General features: G+C 41.0%; 2 protein-coding genes across 2 annotated transcripts in view; both read right to left on the bottom strand.

Moving 5' to 3' along the window:
• Window positions 1-1609: 1609 nt before the first annotated feature.
• bzw1a (basic leucine zipper and W2 domains 1a) lies at window positions 1610-14639 on the bottom strand. Its single transcript, XM_039793147.1, has 12 exons — window positions 14510-14639; window positions 13028-13101; window positions 11857-12033; window positions 11247-11341; window positions 10004-10069; window positions 9450-9585; window positions 9057-9166; window positions 8244-8414; window positions 6810-6956; window positions 4233-4371; window positions 2965-3087; window positions 1610-2294 (listed from the first exon to the last, which is right to left on the bottom strand). The coding sequence occupies exons 2-12, from the start codon at window positions 13089-13091 to the stop codon at window positions 2263-2265; spliced, it is 1260 nt and encodes a 419-aa protein (XP_039649081.1). The 5' UTR covers window positions 13092-13101; window positions 14510-14639; the 3' UTR covers window positions 1610-2262.
• A 450-nt stretch (window positions 14640-15089) lies between these two features.
• aox6 (aldehyde oxidase 6) overlaps window positions 15090-15911 on the bottom strand; it is a 32211-nt gene continuing 31389 nt past the window's right edge. The window contains exon 31 of the mRNA XM_039792553.1: window positions 15090-15430. Coding sequence (XP_039648487.1) covers window positions 15380-15430 — 51 coding nt within the window. The 3' untranslated portion in view covers window positions 15090-15379. The remainder of the gene's footprint in view (window positions 15431-15911) is intronic.

The raw sequence follows: 15911 nt of genomic DNA on the forward strand, positions 1-15911 counted from the left end.
TGATGCTGAGTTGTAAGCACAGTGTGTGTGTGTGTGTGTGTGTATATATATATATATGTATATATATATGTGTGTATATATATATGTGTGTATATATATATGTGTGTGTATATATATATGTGTGTGTATATATATATGTGTGTGTATATATATGTGTGTATATATATGTGTGTATATATGTGTGTATATATATATGTGTGTGTATATATATATATGTGTATATATATGTGTGTGTATATATATATATATGTGTATATATATGTGTGTGTATATATATGTGTGTGTGTGTGTATATGTGTGTATATATGTGTGTATATATATGTGTGTGTATATATATGTGTGTGTGTGTATATATGTGTGTATATATATGTGTGTATATATGTGTATATATATATGTGTGTATATATATATGTGTGTGTATATATATGTGTGTATATATATATGTGTGTGTATATATATATGTGTGTGTATATATATGTGTGTGTGTGTGTATATATATGTGTGTGTGTGTATATGTGTGTGTATATATATATATGTGTGTGTGTATATATGTGTGTATATATATAGAAAATATTTACGTAAGTATAACCGTTGGAAACAAAACAAATATATTTCAGCATTTTTATTTTGAACAAGTAAACTAAAATGGTAAAAAATAGACATCTAAAAGAGATGAAAACATGAAAGAGTCTCCAGAGCCAAACCAGTCACTCCACTAATATTTGCAGGAGATTATTTTGTATTTTTCTGTGGTTTATTCGCCATATGTAACGGCCTGAAGCGAAGGCTCCAATGGCGCTTACCCACGGCTGGTACCAGCTCTACTCGTGCCCCGTCCTCTGAGCGTGGCTGGTCGTCCTAGCCACACAACGTGGAAGCGGTGTAGGGTTTTTGATTCTCAGCATGTGGCCGTTTCCCTGAAGACACGTTTAGTTTCTAAAGAAGCTGGAGGTAGCAAGAAAACACCGCTGGCTAAATTATTTAAAAGTGGCAGGTTGTCGCTAGCAATGATTAGACGATTCTCTCTGACCAATCAGGAGTCTGCAGATTTCACATCACCTTATGGCATCGCCTCAGTTCGCTTGGAACCTCGACGGAGGGGATACTAAATAAAGTACCTGTTAGCAGGTACGCATACGCGTGTGTCTGCCTTTTTAATCGGAATGGAAAACCAAAAAGAGTCTAATGTAAGATGTAATTAATCGAGATTGAATCATAGTATGTTTGAGGAAACAAAACTGCAGAAATAACTTAATAAGCAGCAGCAAATACTTTAAATAAAAATGTATGCAAAATAAAAAGGTAATGTTAGGTTAAAAGAGGGAAATTAATGTTAAGTAAAATTAAAAACCGAAATATCCGTGACATTGCATCAATGAATCACTTGAAGGCAAATTAAATTCTTTAGTCATTTCTTTTTCTTCCTTTGCAGAAGTAAAAGGTTCTATTTAATGTTTAAATGCACTTTATCCAGACATGAGGTCGCTGTTAATTATAGCTTAAGAAATAAGATTTTTAAAGTCTTTCATCACATTAAGAGGGCAGTTCTGTAGCTCCTTTCCCATCGAAAGACAAACACTTTGGAGAAAAAGCCAAAAGAACACCGATGAACCATTTGAATAATCTTTTATTTTCATAAAAAAGTCAATCGGTTGATATCAGATTAAAGAAAGTAGAAACCAATAATAATCAGGCATCTGACGGGGGGGGGCATGTCTTCTGACAGACTGATCTAGAAACATGGTAAAGGGTTTACCCAGAAGTCAAGAAAAAGGAGGCAGAGTTTAGGACCAGACAGGAAGCCAGAAACATGAGCTGGGGGCAAAATAAAAAAAGTCAAAAAGGGGAGAAGAGAAACGTTGGCAAAAACGGCATTTTCGTCAGCTTCATAGTCTCAAAAACGCAAACTTTGTTTGTGATTGGTTCGAGCAGCGGCCGACGAGATCACTGGAATGTTTTCTAACCAAATTACAGAACAGTAAGAATACTTCCCCCAATAACAAAAAAGGGAGGGGGAGTATTCATTGTTTTCTGCTTCCACTGTGAGCCGCGACACAAACACCTTACTTTTTTAAATTTTGTTTAAATGTTTGAGAGTGCGTGCGTGTCTCCGTGGGGGGGGGGGAGGGTGAAGAAGTAACAGGAGGTGAAAAGAGGAAGAAAAAGAAAACATTCTACTGCTCCTGCTGCTACTTATATATAAAAAAAAAAGAAAGAAAGAAAGAAAAGGGCAGAAAAAGAGCTCATCTGGCGGGGGAGGTTTTAGTCGGTCTCTTCTTCCTCCGACTCCGACTCTGCAGACAAAAAGATGTGATCAGTACTTCATCATCCATCAGCCTCCTACAGGCTACTACCTCCAACACTACTCTTCTCTAGAATCAAACCGAGAGCAGCGTCGTGGAGCGTCTGCTCGCTGAGAGTCAAACAGGACAGTCTTCCATTTATATGTCCATTTTAGTGGACTCCAACTGCTGCTGAACATTAGTCCTGTAGGGTTACATTACAGCTTGGTTCTGGTTTAATACTGGACCAGTTTCACAGATTGTAGTTCCATCAGACACACAAACATGAAGAAAATAAGGTCCAGGTTGAAAAAAACCAAAGTTACCCTTTAAATGGCTACCTAAGAATAGTTATCTAAAACTATCAACTCTACTTTGTCTCATAATAATCCAAAATGCTTCAGAGGATTTCCCCTCCATGATAGAAACACGCATATACAGATAGCCCCAATATCTATTCATTTAACAATTGATCTAAAATGAATGCACCTTATTACAGTTAAACCAAGAGAACAGAAACCTTTGACGAAAGTACTGCACATTGACCCTTTTTTATAAAAAAAAAAATTAAAAATAAATAAATAAAACTTAGCAAGAAGATAATGTGGTAGATGAATTGATCAGGCTATATTATTACCTTAAGGTTAAAGATTGTGCGTTTCATTGATTTTTGTTTGTTTACCTTCCTCGGCATTCTTCAGCCACTCCACGAATTTTTTCATCTGCTCAAGGAAGACGCTCTTCCCCTTGGCAACGTGGGCGTCTGTGTACCACTTCAGTATGGCCTCTTCACTCAGAACATCCGCTGTAACCAGAGACAGGACAGCGTCAAAGCTCATTCAACGTGCATCCACAACAATGTTGCTAGACGCTTGTCTCACTTGGTCAGACATTATTTCACAGCACAGCGGAGTAGCTAACGTTATATGCTGGCTATATTGACAGTCATAAAAGCCCGTGCTCACGCGGAGCTCTGTACCCAACTGACAGACAGTTTTTCGGCTTAGAATTATCGTAGAAACAGCTAAAAATATCACTACCTTGCCGTCCTTTTCCACCCGACTGAACACACTTTATTGGCTTAGAATTACGGCAACAATCGTAAACACACTGCAAACTCAGTCCTCTCTTCCCGATTTACAGCCTCGCTTCAAATAACTCACCGTCGTCTGCTACGGCTGCTGAACAGGCTACACGTTGTAAACAGCCATGGCCCACTTGCCTGGTCCTCCGGTAACGTTAGCAGTTAACAGGGTTAGCATGGCGGCGTTAGCCAGGACCAGTCGAGATCACTTTACTGGCTGTGTCTCAATTGTTTTCGCGAGTAACCAACTCAGGTACTCTAGCTATATAATTCAATGTGAGTACACAAATGTTGAAATGACATAAAATGCCCGTCCCTAGTGGCTGTGATAAATTAGCCTGAAGCTAATTCTTACCTGTTCAGGAGGAAACTATCCAACTCTGCGTCCTTTCGGGCTCTAAGCTGTCTCCATCTTTCAAATACATCTCCAGTATTTACCAGGGGGTTGTAACATCTCTGGTCACGCAACTGTTAGAAACATGCTGTTTTTTTTGTCGGGTAGAATCTATCTCCGTTGATCCTGTAAGTTTGTTTGCTGCTTTCATGGCTGTACTACCGTTTCAGCTGTAGCACGCTGGGTTTATGAGTTTACAGATATATCTGGCAACCCGGCCTGGCTGTCAAACTGGGCCGTTGATAACACAGGCCAAAACATACAAAACAGAAATTCCGTCACTTTATGATATGTTGCAGCCTTTTGAGATTTGTTTATTGCGCCAGTTGATATCAAGATGAAGATAAAATATATTGTGCAGCCCTAATTTTTACCTTTTTTATAAACCTAAAACAAACAAGCTAGCAACCTGTAAAGTTTATATTGTTGGGCATGTCAACTGTAGCTGAATGTTGTGTGATGCGACACCGACCTTTGTAGAGGAGCACCACGATCTTCTGGAAGGCCTTCATGAAGTGGATGTTGTCGTAGCAGTACTCCTGGATCTTTAGCAGCAGGCTGAGCTCGGACAGACCCTGGGAGGTGAAGGCTTTCAGCAGGAGGCTGTATTGCTGCGGAACGTGAAGCCATGTCAGAGGAAAGAGATGGACATCAGCACTCAGCTAGCTCTCTTGTAGGAGTTATAGTGCGTGTATTAAACGCTTGTTGATGCATTAAAAGTATAGATTAAGAACCTGAGTAAGCAGACACTACAGACAGAGCACAATTGTCTCTTAAAATCTCTTAAGAGTAAGCTCCTAAACATCTGTGAAATTGCAATCGCTAAACCAACCAGACTGGAAACAGGAAGACAATGTAAATAATCAGTAATTTTAGCATTGTAAAATAAACTTCATTCAAAGTCTACAGAAACAAAATAAAACTGAAAAGCCGTTTTGGTTAGTCTTTCCACTGTTCCATAGCTTGGATATAGCTTGGAGGCTCTATACACGCTAAAAGACCTGAGAGACCCGTAATGTTGCTCTGAAACACATGGCGGAGACAGAGAAATCTGTACGACCTAAGTCATCCAAGGTGTGGGAGCATTTCACACTAAATAAATCAGAAACATGTTAATTGCAAGATAAGCAAAAGCGACACGACATGGCATGGGCGCACCACGGTGATGAGTCAGCACCTAAAACATAAACATGTTGGAGTCCTTGATGAGGAGGAAGGGAGTTCAACAGCAGGGTGAAGTCACTACACTATCCTACTTCTGTTCCGTTTTGAAGTGAGGAACGTACCGTCCCTCCAGTAGCTCTTCAGAGGCCCGTTCCAGAAAGCAGGTTTAGTGAAAACTGAGTTTGTTAACCCTGAGATGAGGGAAACTGGGTTTTCCGTTCCAGAAAGAGAGGTAACTTAACCTAACTGAGTCTGTGAACCTAACCTGGTCGGGAGCAGGTTTTCTTCAAGAAACCTCGAGTTTCTCTCATTCTCCTCCCTCTCAGAGGGAGGGGAAACTCATTTCCTCATTCATTCAGTCTGTATCAGGCGCATTTTAATGCAGTTTGTTATCTGCATGAATTTATAAAAAAAAAATTAAAATAAATAAAAAAATATTGGTTTGTGTTAGGCAGACTATAAAATTAAATAAAAAATAAAAAAGTTTTTTTCCTCAAACATGTCATCTCCTTTTGTCGACGATCCCGTTGATGAAAAAGCTGTATTAATTCAGAGTTTACGTCGGGAGATGATATTGAGTCCCGACTATAGATGTATTTTCATTTCCACATAACCGATTTGAGAGGTGTATTCTATCACAGTCTATTAGATATGATACCTTATCCTTCCACTAGTTCAACATCGTGGACAGGCTTTAACATCCCAGCAGATTCTGTGTGTCGCATTACGTTTTTTGCAAACGGCAGTTTTCTTTAAAACAGCAGCGGATCATACTGTAATAGTAAAGCCACTGTATGTAGAGCCGTCAGAAAAGTGATCGCTCTGAAAACGTTTTTTAAACGTGTTCCCTGGACACACACCAGTGAGAGCCATTAAAAAGAAATAAATGATCATACTTATAGTTCTGTTAATGATCATGGTGCTGCAGCCTCAGAATGGGAATAGTATAGTTTACTTTCTCGCCCGCAGGATTGCACCTGAATAAAATTATAGGTGTAGCCTACAATTCCAGTTTTCACCAGTAGCCTAATATAAGTTAACTGTGATTAAATATGAAATTAAACACTCGGGAATTCTCTCTTTGCAGCAGCAGCAGCCGCTGTCTTGCTTTTTTGACGAAATGCATGTTCAAACTTCGCTGTTTGTGCGCATGAGTATTTCCCGCCGACCCGTTTGTTTGTGGTTGTTACCATGGTGAATCGTAGAATCAGGGCTCCATTCATACTGCCATATGTGCACGCGCGTAACCCTGAGTGAACATACTCCGAGTTGATTGAACCAACTCAAATCAGCTGTTCTGGAATCAAAAACTCAGTTTCCCATCTCAGGGTAAATCAACTCAGACTTCAGGGTTACACTCCGTATGTTAAACCTCCTTCCTAGAACGGGCCTCTGGTGCTGGTGTGGTGTTTACTCGTTATCCAGCTGACTAGCATGACAAGCTAGCGTTAGCTCGTTAATAACCGTAGTAAAACCGGGGTGGTATAGTTTGCAAGACTAAAGACACCGTTTTATTCACTCGCCTTTTTTGGCCCATTAATTTTTTTTATCTGTTGTCATGTATATATTCTGTGCTTTGTCCCATATCAGTTATTGTTGACAAATATATTTGTGTGTGTTGTATAAATTAACTTAACTTGCACTTACTACAATGATGGTAATAATTTAATGAATAAGCTTCAAGTGTCTGTCTGTCTCTGCTCTTTGGGTTACTTCCCTTTACACAACTATTAACTAAAACAACAAGTATGTATGTATCAAGTTGATGTAAATTAATGCTCTTTTGTTTTTTTATCCAATTCATCAGTTAATCGAAAAAATGATTGATTATTAAAATAATCTTAGTTGCAGTCCTAGTTCGTTCCCCTTTAACAGTGTTGCATACCTTCAAGTGTTTGATGGCTTGTTCGGTCACCAGCTCTTCCTTCTTGTTCCACTCCACGCAGCTCATCACGCTGGTCCAGATGATGTTGATCATGGCCTGCTCCGACAGGTTGGACTTCTTCATCTCCTCTTTGGTGAAGGCGATAATCTGATCCAAACGGGAGGAACACCGCTGGGTTAGAGTTTCCTTATCGGCCACTAAACATCACAGTAGGGGGTCGGCCGAGACATATATTGGGCCATTACTGATGTCCATTATTAGTAATTGAAACAGATTACTGGCGAGGTCAGTGACTCAAATCTGTTCGGTGTGTCCCGTGCCGTTGTCTGTCGCCGTTCATTTTGGCCGACCTGACATGTTCGGTCTGCGGCAGGGAAGTCGGGACTCACCCGGAAATGACGAGCGCAATGAGGTGACTACAGTCTCTCAAAATCTGACGAAAATCTTTTAAACTGACCTTTGTTGAGCTGAAAGGAAGACAGATTCAGCAACTGCACGGCCTATTTCTCTCTTAAATGTTTTCAGAAACATGTTTCAGTGAACTATTTTAGTACAATATGAGATCGTATTCTGAACGGCCACTATGACAGTCTGGCTCTGAATTTCCAGAGAAAACAAACCCATGTGACGCGTTCGTCCAATCAGCTGCCGGTTTTCATTTCTTGGACCTCGGGGACGCAACTGATCATATCGACGGGGTTTTCTGTCAACGGTCGCCCATTGGCTATATGTGTCTACACCTTTAGCGCCATCCTGTGGTGTTCAGAGGACAAGGCACTGAACACGACAGTGTTGGAAATAACTGTCACATTTCCTTTTGATGTAATGCATTCATTTAGAATGGTTGTGTGTGTGTGTGTGTGCGCGCGCTGTTGACATTACGGGAGCAGGCGCAACGGTGGTTTCGGAGGCTGAGGTTGAAAGGCAAGGCAACTTTATTTCTACAGCACCTTCCAGCATCAAGGCAATTTACATGAAACATTAAAGACCAATTAAAATGGTCATGATTTAAATAAAACAGGCTGAAACATAATCTACAAATACAATAAAAAGTTAGTGAGTAAGAAATATCAATCTGAAATCCAGGTAGTGGTATGCGAAAGGTACCCTACCCTAGTGTGTGCGTCTGTCACTCTGTCCGTCTGTCTCTCCCGCTCCGTGTGCCTAGACACAGCTGAGAAGTCAAGACAGCCAAAATCCCCATAAACCTGGGCGTTTTATTTTAAAATGTGTTTTATTTTGTAAAGTACATGGCTGCCCTCTGGCCTTCCTGTATGCGATTACCTGCCTAGCTTGACACATTTGCCGGACGGATTGGATAACATGAGCACGGAAATGCAAACCGCTTCGCGGCACTTCAGCGTGTGGTGTGTTTCTGCCGTTATGATCTGAGAAAAGACTAGTAATTAACCCCCGACACTGCAGCAACCTCACCTCCTTCTGAGGGTCGCCACGGGCCATCTGCTCCTGCAGCTCCTTCTGCAGCTCCTTGCGCGCGCCGATGGATTGCTGGTTGCGGGCGAAGTCGGACAACTCCTTGAGCCCAGCGTCGGTGAAGTACTTAGAAAAATGCTCGCAGCTCCGTTTGTTGGCAGGAAAGAGTTCCTGAGGGGCGGAGATGGTTTCAGGTTAGACTAAATCAAATGACACTGCAAACAAATCTGGAATAACCACATACAAACAAATGTGACAATTTGTGCAGAAGTTTAAACTAAAGCCAGGGTTCAACGTCAAGGTTGGTTTTTCACGTGTACGGTCGGGGACTACTTACCAAAATTCATTTACTGGCCTCTTTACAAATTAACTGTTTTCAAAGAAAAGTCGAAAAACAAAAAAACACTTGAAAAAAAAAAGTCAAAAGAGTAAACAAAACGTTGGTACAAATATGCAAAAGGCGTCAAAAGTTACAAAATAAAAAATGTTTGGGGGGGGAAAAGAAATATCAAAATCCCAGAAAAAAGCATAAACAAAAACCTGAAAAAAAAAAAAAATAGTATAAAACATCAAAACCATCAAAAGCGTAAAAAAAATTAAAAAAATGCCAAAAGCACCAACTCAGTTTCTGATTGGCCGAAGGCACACTCAAATCACCAAAAAGCGTAAAGAGAAAGGTGACATCAGTGATGATACGGGGGATTGGGTTGTTATATTTACTTTCCCCAGGCCATCGGACGTTACCGTTGAACCCTGAAATCTAAAACGCATGGAGGATTTTTCCAGCCGTCTTAGATTGAGATAGTTATCTACCATAAGCCTGTTGTCCATGCCGACTTTGCGTAGACTGCCAGCAACAGAGTTGATGTCCTTTTCATTGATCCATGACTTGAACAGCTTGACAGCGAAGGCTGCAGATACTCCTGAATAAAATCAAACAAAGACAAGTTGGGTTTCTGTTCTCTTCCTGAATGCAATGTCTCCCACGCTGAGGCTGCATCTACACTGATACATTTTGGTTTAAAAAGGAATATCTCCTGCTACGTTTCCCCCTCTCATTCCCCCTGCTCGCGTTTTTTTTAAAGTTGAAAAACATAACATTTTGAGAAAGAATGCCTAAACCCCTCGCCAAACACACGCAACTAAGTCTTCAACAAAAAAACAGTGCCTTACAGACCCTGAATTAACATGTTTTTTTCTCCTCACCCTCTTTGACGAGGTTCTCGTTGTAGAGGCTGTTAAGGATGGAGGCTGATATGTTGCCGTTGGCCAGCAGGATGCCCGTCAGCATGGCCAGTTTGTTGCGCTCAGACTCAGTGAACCCTTTAAGAAACAGCAGCAACTGCAGAGGACAGGAAGAGAAAACCGTTATTACTCTGTGGCATTGCTACTTTGTTATTGTTTCATTAAATACTAATAATCAGTATCACACAGTACTGTGTGTGTGCGCGCGCACACGCACACACGCTAGAAACACTGAGGTTCCCTTTGTGTCACCACACCCTGAGAAAGGCTCTAGCCAACACGCGTGTGTGTATTTTTAATGTCTTGCCCGAGGACATAGCTGTTTAACACATGCTGAGTTATTGTAAACTTGTCGACGCTCTCAGCCGGAGTTAATCAACAGCACATTAAAATGACAACCTGCATCTCAGAGACGGGTCAAACCAGCACAAGTTGTGAGATCAGTTCATAAACAAACAGAGCTCGACACACACAAGTTATTAATCTATACATCTATCTGGTTTAAAAACACTCACCTTCTTGATCTCCTCTTCGAAACCCTTCTCCAGGTACTTGTAACGCCTGATCAGCTTGTTAAAAACCTTATTTTTTCAGGTGAAAAAAAAAGACATTTTAAAGTTAACTCTGTGCTTAAACACCTGCACAAAAATCAAATGTCTGTAGGTTGTATGTAAAGGATTTTGGGTTGCTTTCACCAAGAGCTGAATAATAAATCAATAAGTACGTTTACATGCAAACTAATACTCAGAGTAACAATATCATATGAGCACTCAAACGCAGTGAGACCCACTCAACCCCACGTCACGTAGGGCTGGCCGATAAATCGATTTTATCGATCAACTCGAATGTGTAGTTAACATCGATTTGTTTAAATGAAAATCGAATTTCTCCTTAACATCTGCCGATCCTCCCCTCTGGGCTCCCGTAGCTCTTGAGGTCGTGAGAGTCCTGTACAGGAAACATCACTGCCTCTATTGCTGCCACAAGAAAGTTTTTAAACACCAAACACAAGCACTGAACTGAGTTGGTGTTTCCTCAGTCCCTTTTCTTTCTCTGGGAAAGGAAGCTGCCTTTTATGTGTGTTGGAAATGTTGAGCTCTATAAACGATCTGACAGAGAACAGTAACCGTGAAATATAAAGTATACTTGGGGGGTTAAAGAACACAACAGGACGTCACACAAAGGGCCGTTTCATTGACACCCCACCGCCGCCGCACTACCTGCGGAGAATCGCTTCTTTTTGGTGTAAATGCCCTGTAAGCGTGCATTATATGCTGGCATTATTCAGGTTTTAGAGACATTCTTTGGACAAGTATACAGTGCATATTGGAATATGCGTCTTAATTGGGGGTTTTACTGCAGTTTGTGGCTTGCTGTGGTTGTTGTACACGCCGACAGTTCAAGCGAGTCCTGAGGTAGAGATGCATGTCCAAAAGAAAAGAAACAGCTACTTGGATATCAACATGTTGTGGGATATGAGCCGACCTTTTCTAGAAGCTGGTTGAAAGAGGGACGCTGAGTTCACACGCTCCAACAAGTCCTCCAACGACTTGTTGGAGCACTTTTCCACCGCTGGAAAACTGTGAAAGAATCCTATTTTGCACAGCTACATGTAAAACGGGAACATTAGTGGAATATATTCTTTCATTAGCCATGGAAACAGCTTCCTAGGAATGTCGTCATTCTGGAATAAGGGCAAAACCCGGATTATTATGTGCATGTAAACGTAGTCACGGATTGCTGATATTGTACATCTACCTGAGCGTATGCTTGCATTGTTTCCAGGTCTTCTTGTGCCGTGAAGAGGCAGAACTCCGTGCGGGTCAAGTCATCGGATAGAGTCCCGCCCGGGGCTGCAGGAGAGAAAATAAAAATACCATTCATATGGCTCTTTTCTAGTCTTGGCGACAACTTAAAAACACTTTAAAACACTGAGGCTGCCGTGCAAGGTGCCACCTGCCCATCAGGTAAACATTCACACATTGGGGGCGAGCGCTTCTGTTCCTTTGACCTGTAGCCTGCAGGGGGCCAGGGATCGAACCACAAACCTTACGATTGTTAGACCGCTGCTCTACCCTCCTGAGCCACAGCCTGCCACGTTAACACCTACTACACATGCCAGATCAAAACATTTCTGCATCAGACACCAAACCATAAGCAAACGGGTTTTAATAATTATTCATTTCCAGGTCCTTACATTCACGTTGTGGTCACAACTAAAATAATGCAAAATCATTCAAAATGCATGTGTGTTCATCTCATACGGCTCTTTAAAGTGTCTGTCAATTGACAATTTTTGATCGGTTTTTCAAATAAAAATAAAAAATATGTGAAGGCTTTAGTGAAAAAATAAGCACAAACAACTCACCCAGCATCCCGCCAGCCACCAGGATGTCAAAGAGAGTCTCTGCATAGCGACGGTAGTCAAGCTTGGCGCCAGAGGCATCAAGGAATTTCGCGACCGCTTCCAAATCAGAGCCAGTTTGATTCAAGCCTTGTACGATACTTTCTTGAAACTGAGTAGGGTCAAATCTCTCCTTTTCATCTGTGCAAAAAAAATAAAATAAAAAGGGGATTAGACACATTGGATTCAGAATAAACACTTCATGCAATAAAGACAGATTTGTACATAGACACGCAGAGCAGAAAACGCGTAAAGGCACTGATATACTTGCCTTTTAACAACATGTAGACAAGCGGCGGCGACGCGCACGGCATTGCTCACATACTTGCCGGGGTAGTTTGCGTGTATCTGGGGGATTTAACGTCTATCCACTAAGGGGCAGATCAGGGCCGTATCATCCCCGGCCATCACACCAATACAATAGGTACGTTGGAGATGAGCCAGGCCGGCGCAGAATCGATCACTGACGATCACCGCTCAATGCATGCTGGGGGATTTGTGTTCCACTTGCTCGGACATCATTTTAACAGCTACTCTGTCATAATAAAAACTGGATACTGCGTACAAGCGGATATCTGGGTCTGATAACATTTTAATGAAATCGGACTGACTTGACCGCTTGCTCCCGTCCACTTTACAGGCAAGGCGAACAGCCGCTGACCTGCCTGTCCGGTGATATACTGCCCCTACGTTCACATGCTGGATTGCATCTTGCGGACGTGTAGCGTTTGATTTCTGAAGACGCCAAAGAAACACGGGAAACGTGCGTTCTGTCCCTCCTCGGTGAAGGCCATCTCAAAGCTAAAATTTTTGCTCCGAGGAGCGAGAATCGAAGAGCTATAGGCAGGGAGAGTAGCCTTCCTGGAAGCCGTGCAGCTGAAGGAGTTGCTAACTCCGCCCAAACAGCTGACGTATTCATGCAACGCTTCAGAGGAAAGGACGTCTCATCTCTCTAAAAACACATTTCGTTGGTTCCTCTCTCCTCCAGTGATTTCCTTGCGTCTCTCCCGTGCTTCCTCTTGGGAGGGACTAAGACGCGAGGAAAGGAGGCATGTGGAGGAGTCGAGGAGGCAATTTAAGCAACACGAGAAGCACCCTAAATCTGCACCTTTAAGCAGCAACTGTGAACACAAACCTCTTTTCCTCGTTTTGAACCGCTGGCCAGTTAGCGTCGGCTTTTGCTGCTTTTGATTACTCATAAAAGACACCCTGAAAAAGGACAGAACAGACAGTTGATGGTTACTCAAAGCTGTAAAGGCTACACATTAACATAAGTCAACACAAATGGTAACTGAGGGTCTTTTTCAAACCTTTCAACCCTATCTACCTATTTTTTGGTGTCGAAGTGACTGTCCAGTATGAAGCAAGAAATAAGCTGAAGGAAATGTATGCTAATTAGCACATATTGTTCTAGAAATAACGTTTTGTTTTTGTTGCTTTTGGCCATTTTTGTTCTTGAAATGTGTGCAAATTAGCACTCAACATAATAGCACATTTCCACATTTAAGCGCAACATTCCAGAAAAACTTGTAATACAAAAAAGCATCGTACTATTACAAGTAATTAACTCGGGAAGTTCCACGCTGATATATTTAAGTTAACATGTTGTCCCTATTCATCTGTTAATGTCTTCCTTTCATAAATAACGTTAGCGTACCAACGCAAAGGAAGACAACCCGGACAAAGGACAAAAAGAGGAGGTACAATGGAGCTGGTGGCTGTAATTAATCAGATGGATTAAAGTGTATATTCTTCAGAAGTGTGACCCTGAAGCGGTAAAGTTGTGGTGACTGTTTGGGGGGTAAAGGAGAAATAATCGGCTCTGATATCATGAGGGATTCTTTGAACTAACGCTGGTTAGCATGTGGCTAATGCTGCATTCAAGTGGTGTTGGAATATTAATCCCAAAACAAAGTTCCCGACTGGGAAAATTCAAAAGTCAATTGTTTTGCTCACCGTGGTTTTAGATTGACACATGTAGTTGACATACATTACTTCGACAATGTATTATTAGTATTACAACTGAAAAAGAAAGAAAGCGTGAAAGCAATATTTCAATTAATTTGGAGAAAATAAAATATAAAGCTTCACACTGGGAATAAATGCTGGATCCAGCGGTTGATTAAACGCTCTCAATTATAAGACAGCGCATCATCTTTATAGCGTCCATGCTGTTTCCACATTACGATTTAAAGCTCATGAACACGCCACAACGGGAAAATCAGAGGAGCGCTTGAATGCAGCGTATCTCCGGGCCTTACCATGCGCCGAGCCTGCGCTGGTTAGCCGGGCCCGCTAACCATGTACGTTACTTAACCACTGCTTACGTTACATTATACATAACGCACTAAAAACCAACATGATACTCAGAGCTGCCATTAAACTTAACTTCCTGTTAAAGTGTCACCACGGAATTTGAATTAATATAGAGACGAGCGTGAGGCAACCGTTATGTGAGCTATAATGAGGCTAACGCTACGTAAAAAGCAGCGCCCATGATGGCAATATCCCCGGGTAAAAAACGTTATTTTACACCGTCTAATCCGACATATTGGCATCTTTACGATGAAGTTAAGGTGCAAGACACCACCGACACGGTGAAAATACAAGCACTTACCGAATGTTATGCAGATAAAAAACGGTTATTAACCAGGGGAATCAAGCCAAAGTGTCGACGCTCTCTCAGCGGCCCAAACAAAAAGACCTTTCCGTCAGGACTTCCGCAGGCTCCGCCCTCTGCGCATGCGCGATTTAAAGGGGCTTTCCCATGGATGTTTGGATGTATTAAGAGTTCAACTTGAATACTCCACACATGGATATCTGTGTTGTAAAACATGTATTCATTATTTTAAGAAAGGAAGGGGGGATAGTACAGTGTATTTTTTTATTTTTACAACCACATCACTACATATGTATGCAGTTAAATTGATACTTTTAAAAGGCAATTTGATTTATTTATTTTAAATATTGGGTCACAACTGCATCAATTAAAAGGATCATCTATCTATCTATCTATCTATCTATCTATCTATCTATCTATCTATCTATCTATCTATCTATCTATCTAGAGAGAGAGAGAGAGCAACCCTCCCTATGTTATGTTATGGAACTATAACGATGAAGACAGTTGGAAAACAGTTAGATAAAAAGAAGTTTAGAAACAGAATGAACCGAATGTACATTGAGGACACACTGGGTTTATTTAACGTGTTCAATAACTTTTATTTATTCTTTCATTATTGAAATGGTATAGTGGTGCTGTAGGATAAGAGCCGGAGCAAAAACAATGAAATACATGTTTTATGTTGAAGCATGTGCTTCTAGCGGCCTGCACAAAAATAAACACTTCATTCATTCGTTGTTTGTTACAAATGTACATGTAAAGAAAAGTTAATATTGTAGTATTGTAGAGTATAAGTTCATCATAAGTTCATTATTGTTAGTAACAATCAGTTCACAGTCAGTCAAGCTTTAGTTTGATTCAGTTTTACATGTTTAAGGCCCACGGTTTGAAAGATCCCGGTGTGCTGGCTGGAATCTGGAAACAAAACAACAACAAAAACAAATTAATAAATCAATAGTGGTCTTTTCAATATGCTTTATTATTTGCAATATTTGAAGTGAAATCCTTTTTTCTAAACCAGAAACCGCTCTGAGATCACTATCACCAAACCCACCAGACTCTGTAAAATTTGTGAAAATTTCAACTAAACCAGAGTTGTGATTGTTGGAACAATGGAAAGATGAACCAAGACCGATTTTCATAGTTTTCAGACACTGAAATCTATAATAATCTGAGCCTGAAAAAGCAGCACTTTTAGTGGACAGAATTGAAGGTGCACTTTTGCCGGATAACTTACATTGCAGCTTGTTTCTTGTTTAATACTGGACCAGTGTCAAATAATGTTGTTCCCATCAGACAATTAGACACATAAACATGGGAGCATAGGGTCCAGGTTGAAAAGAACCCAAGTTACCCTTTAAGTTTGCCTTATTTTAAGGCAAACTTAAAGGGTACA

This window comes from Perca fluviatilis, chromosome 24 (assembly GCF_010015445.1).
Source record: "Perca fluviatilis chromosome 24, GENO_Pfluv_1.0, whole genome shotgun sequence".
NCBI lineage: Eukaryota > Metazoa > Chordata > Actinopteri > Perciformes > Percidae > Perca > Perca fluviatilis.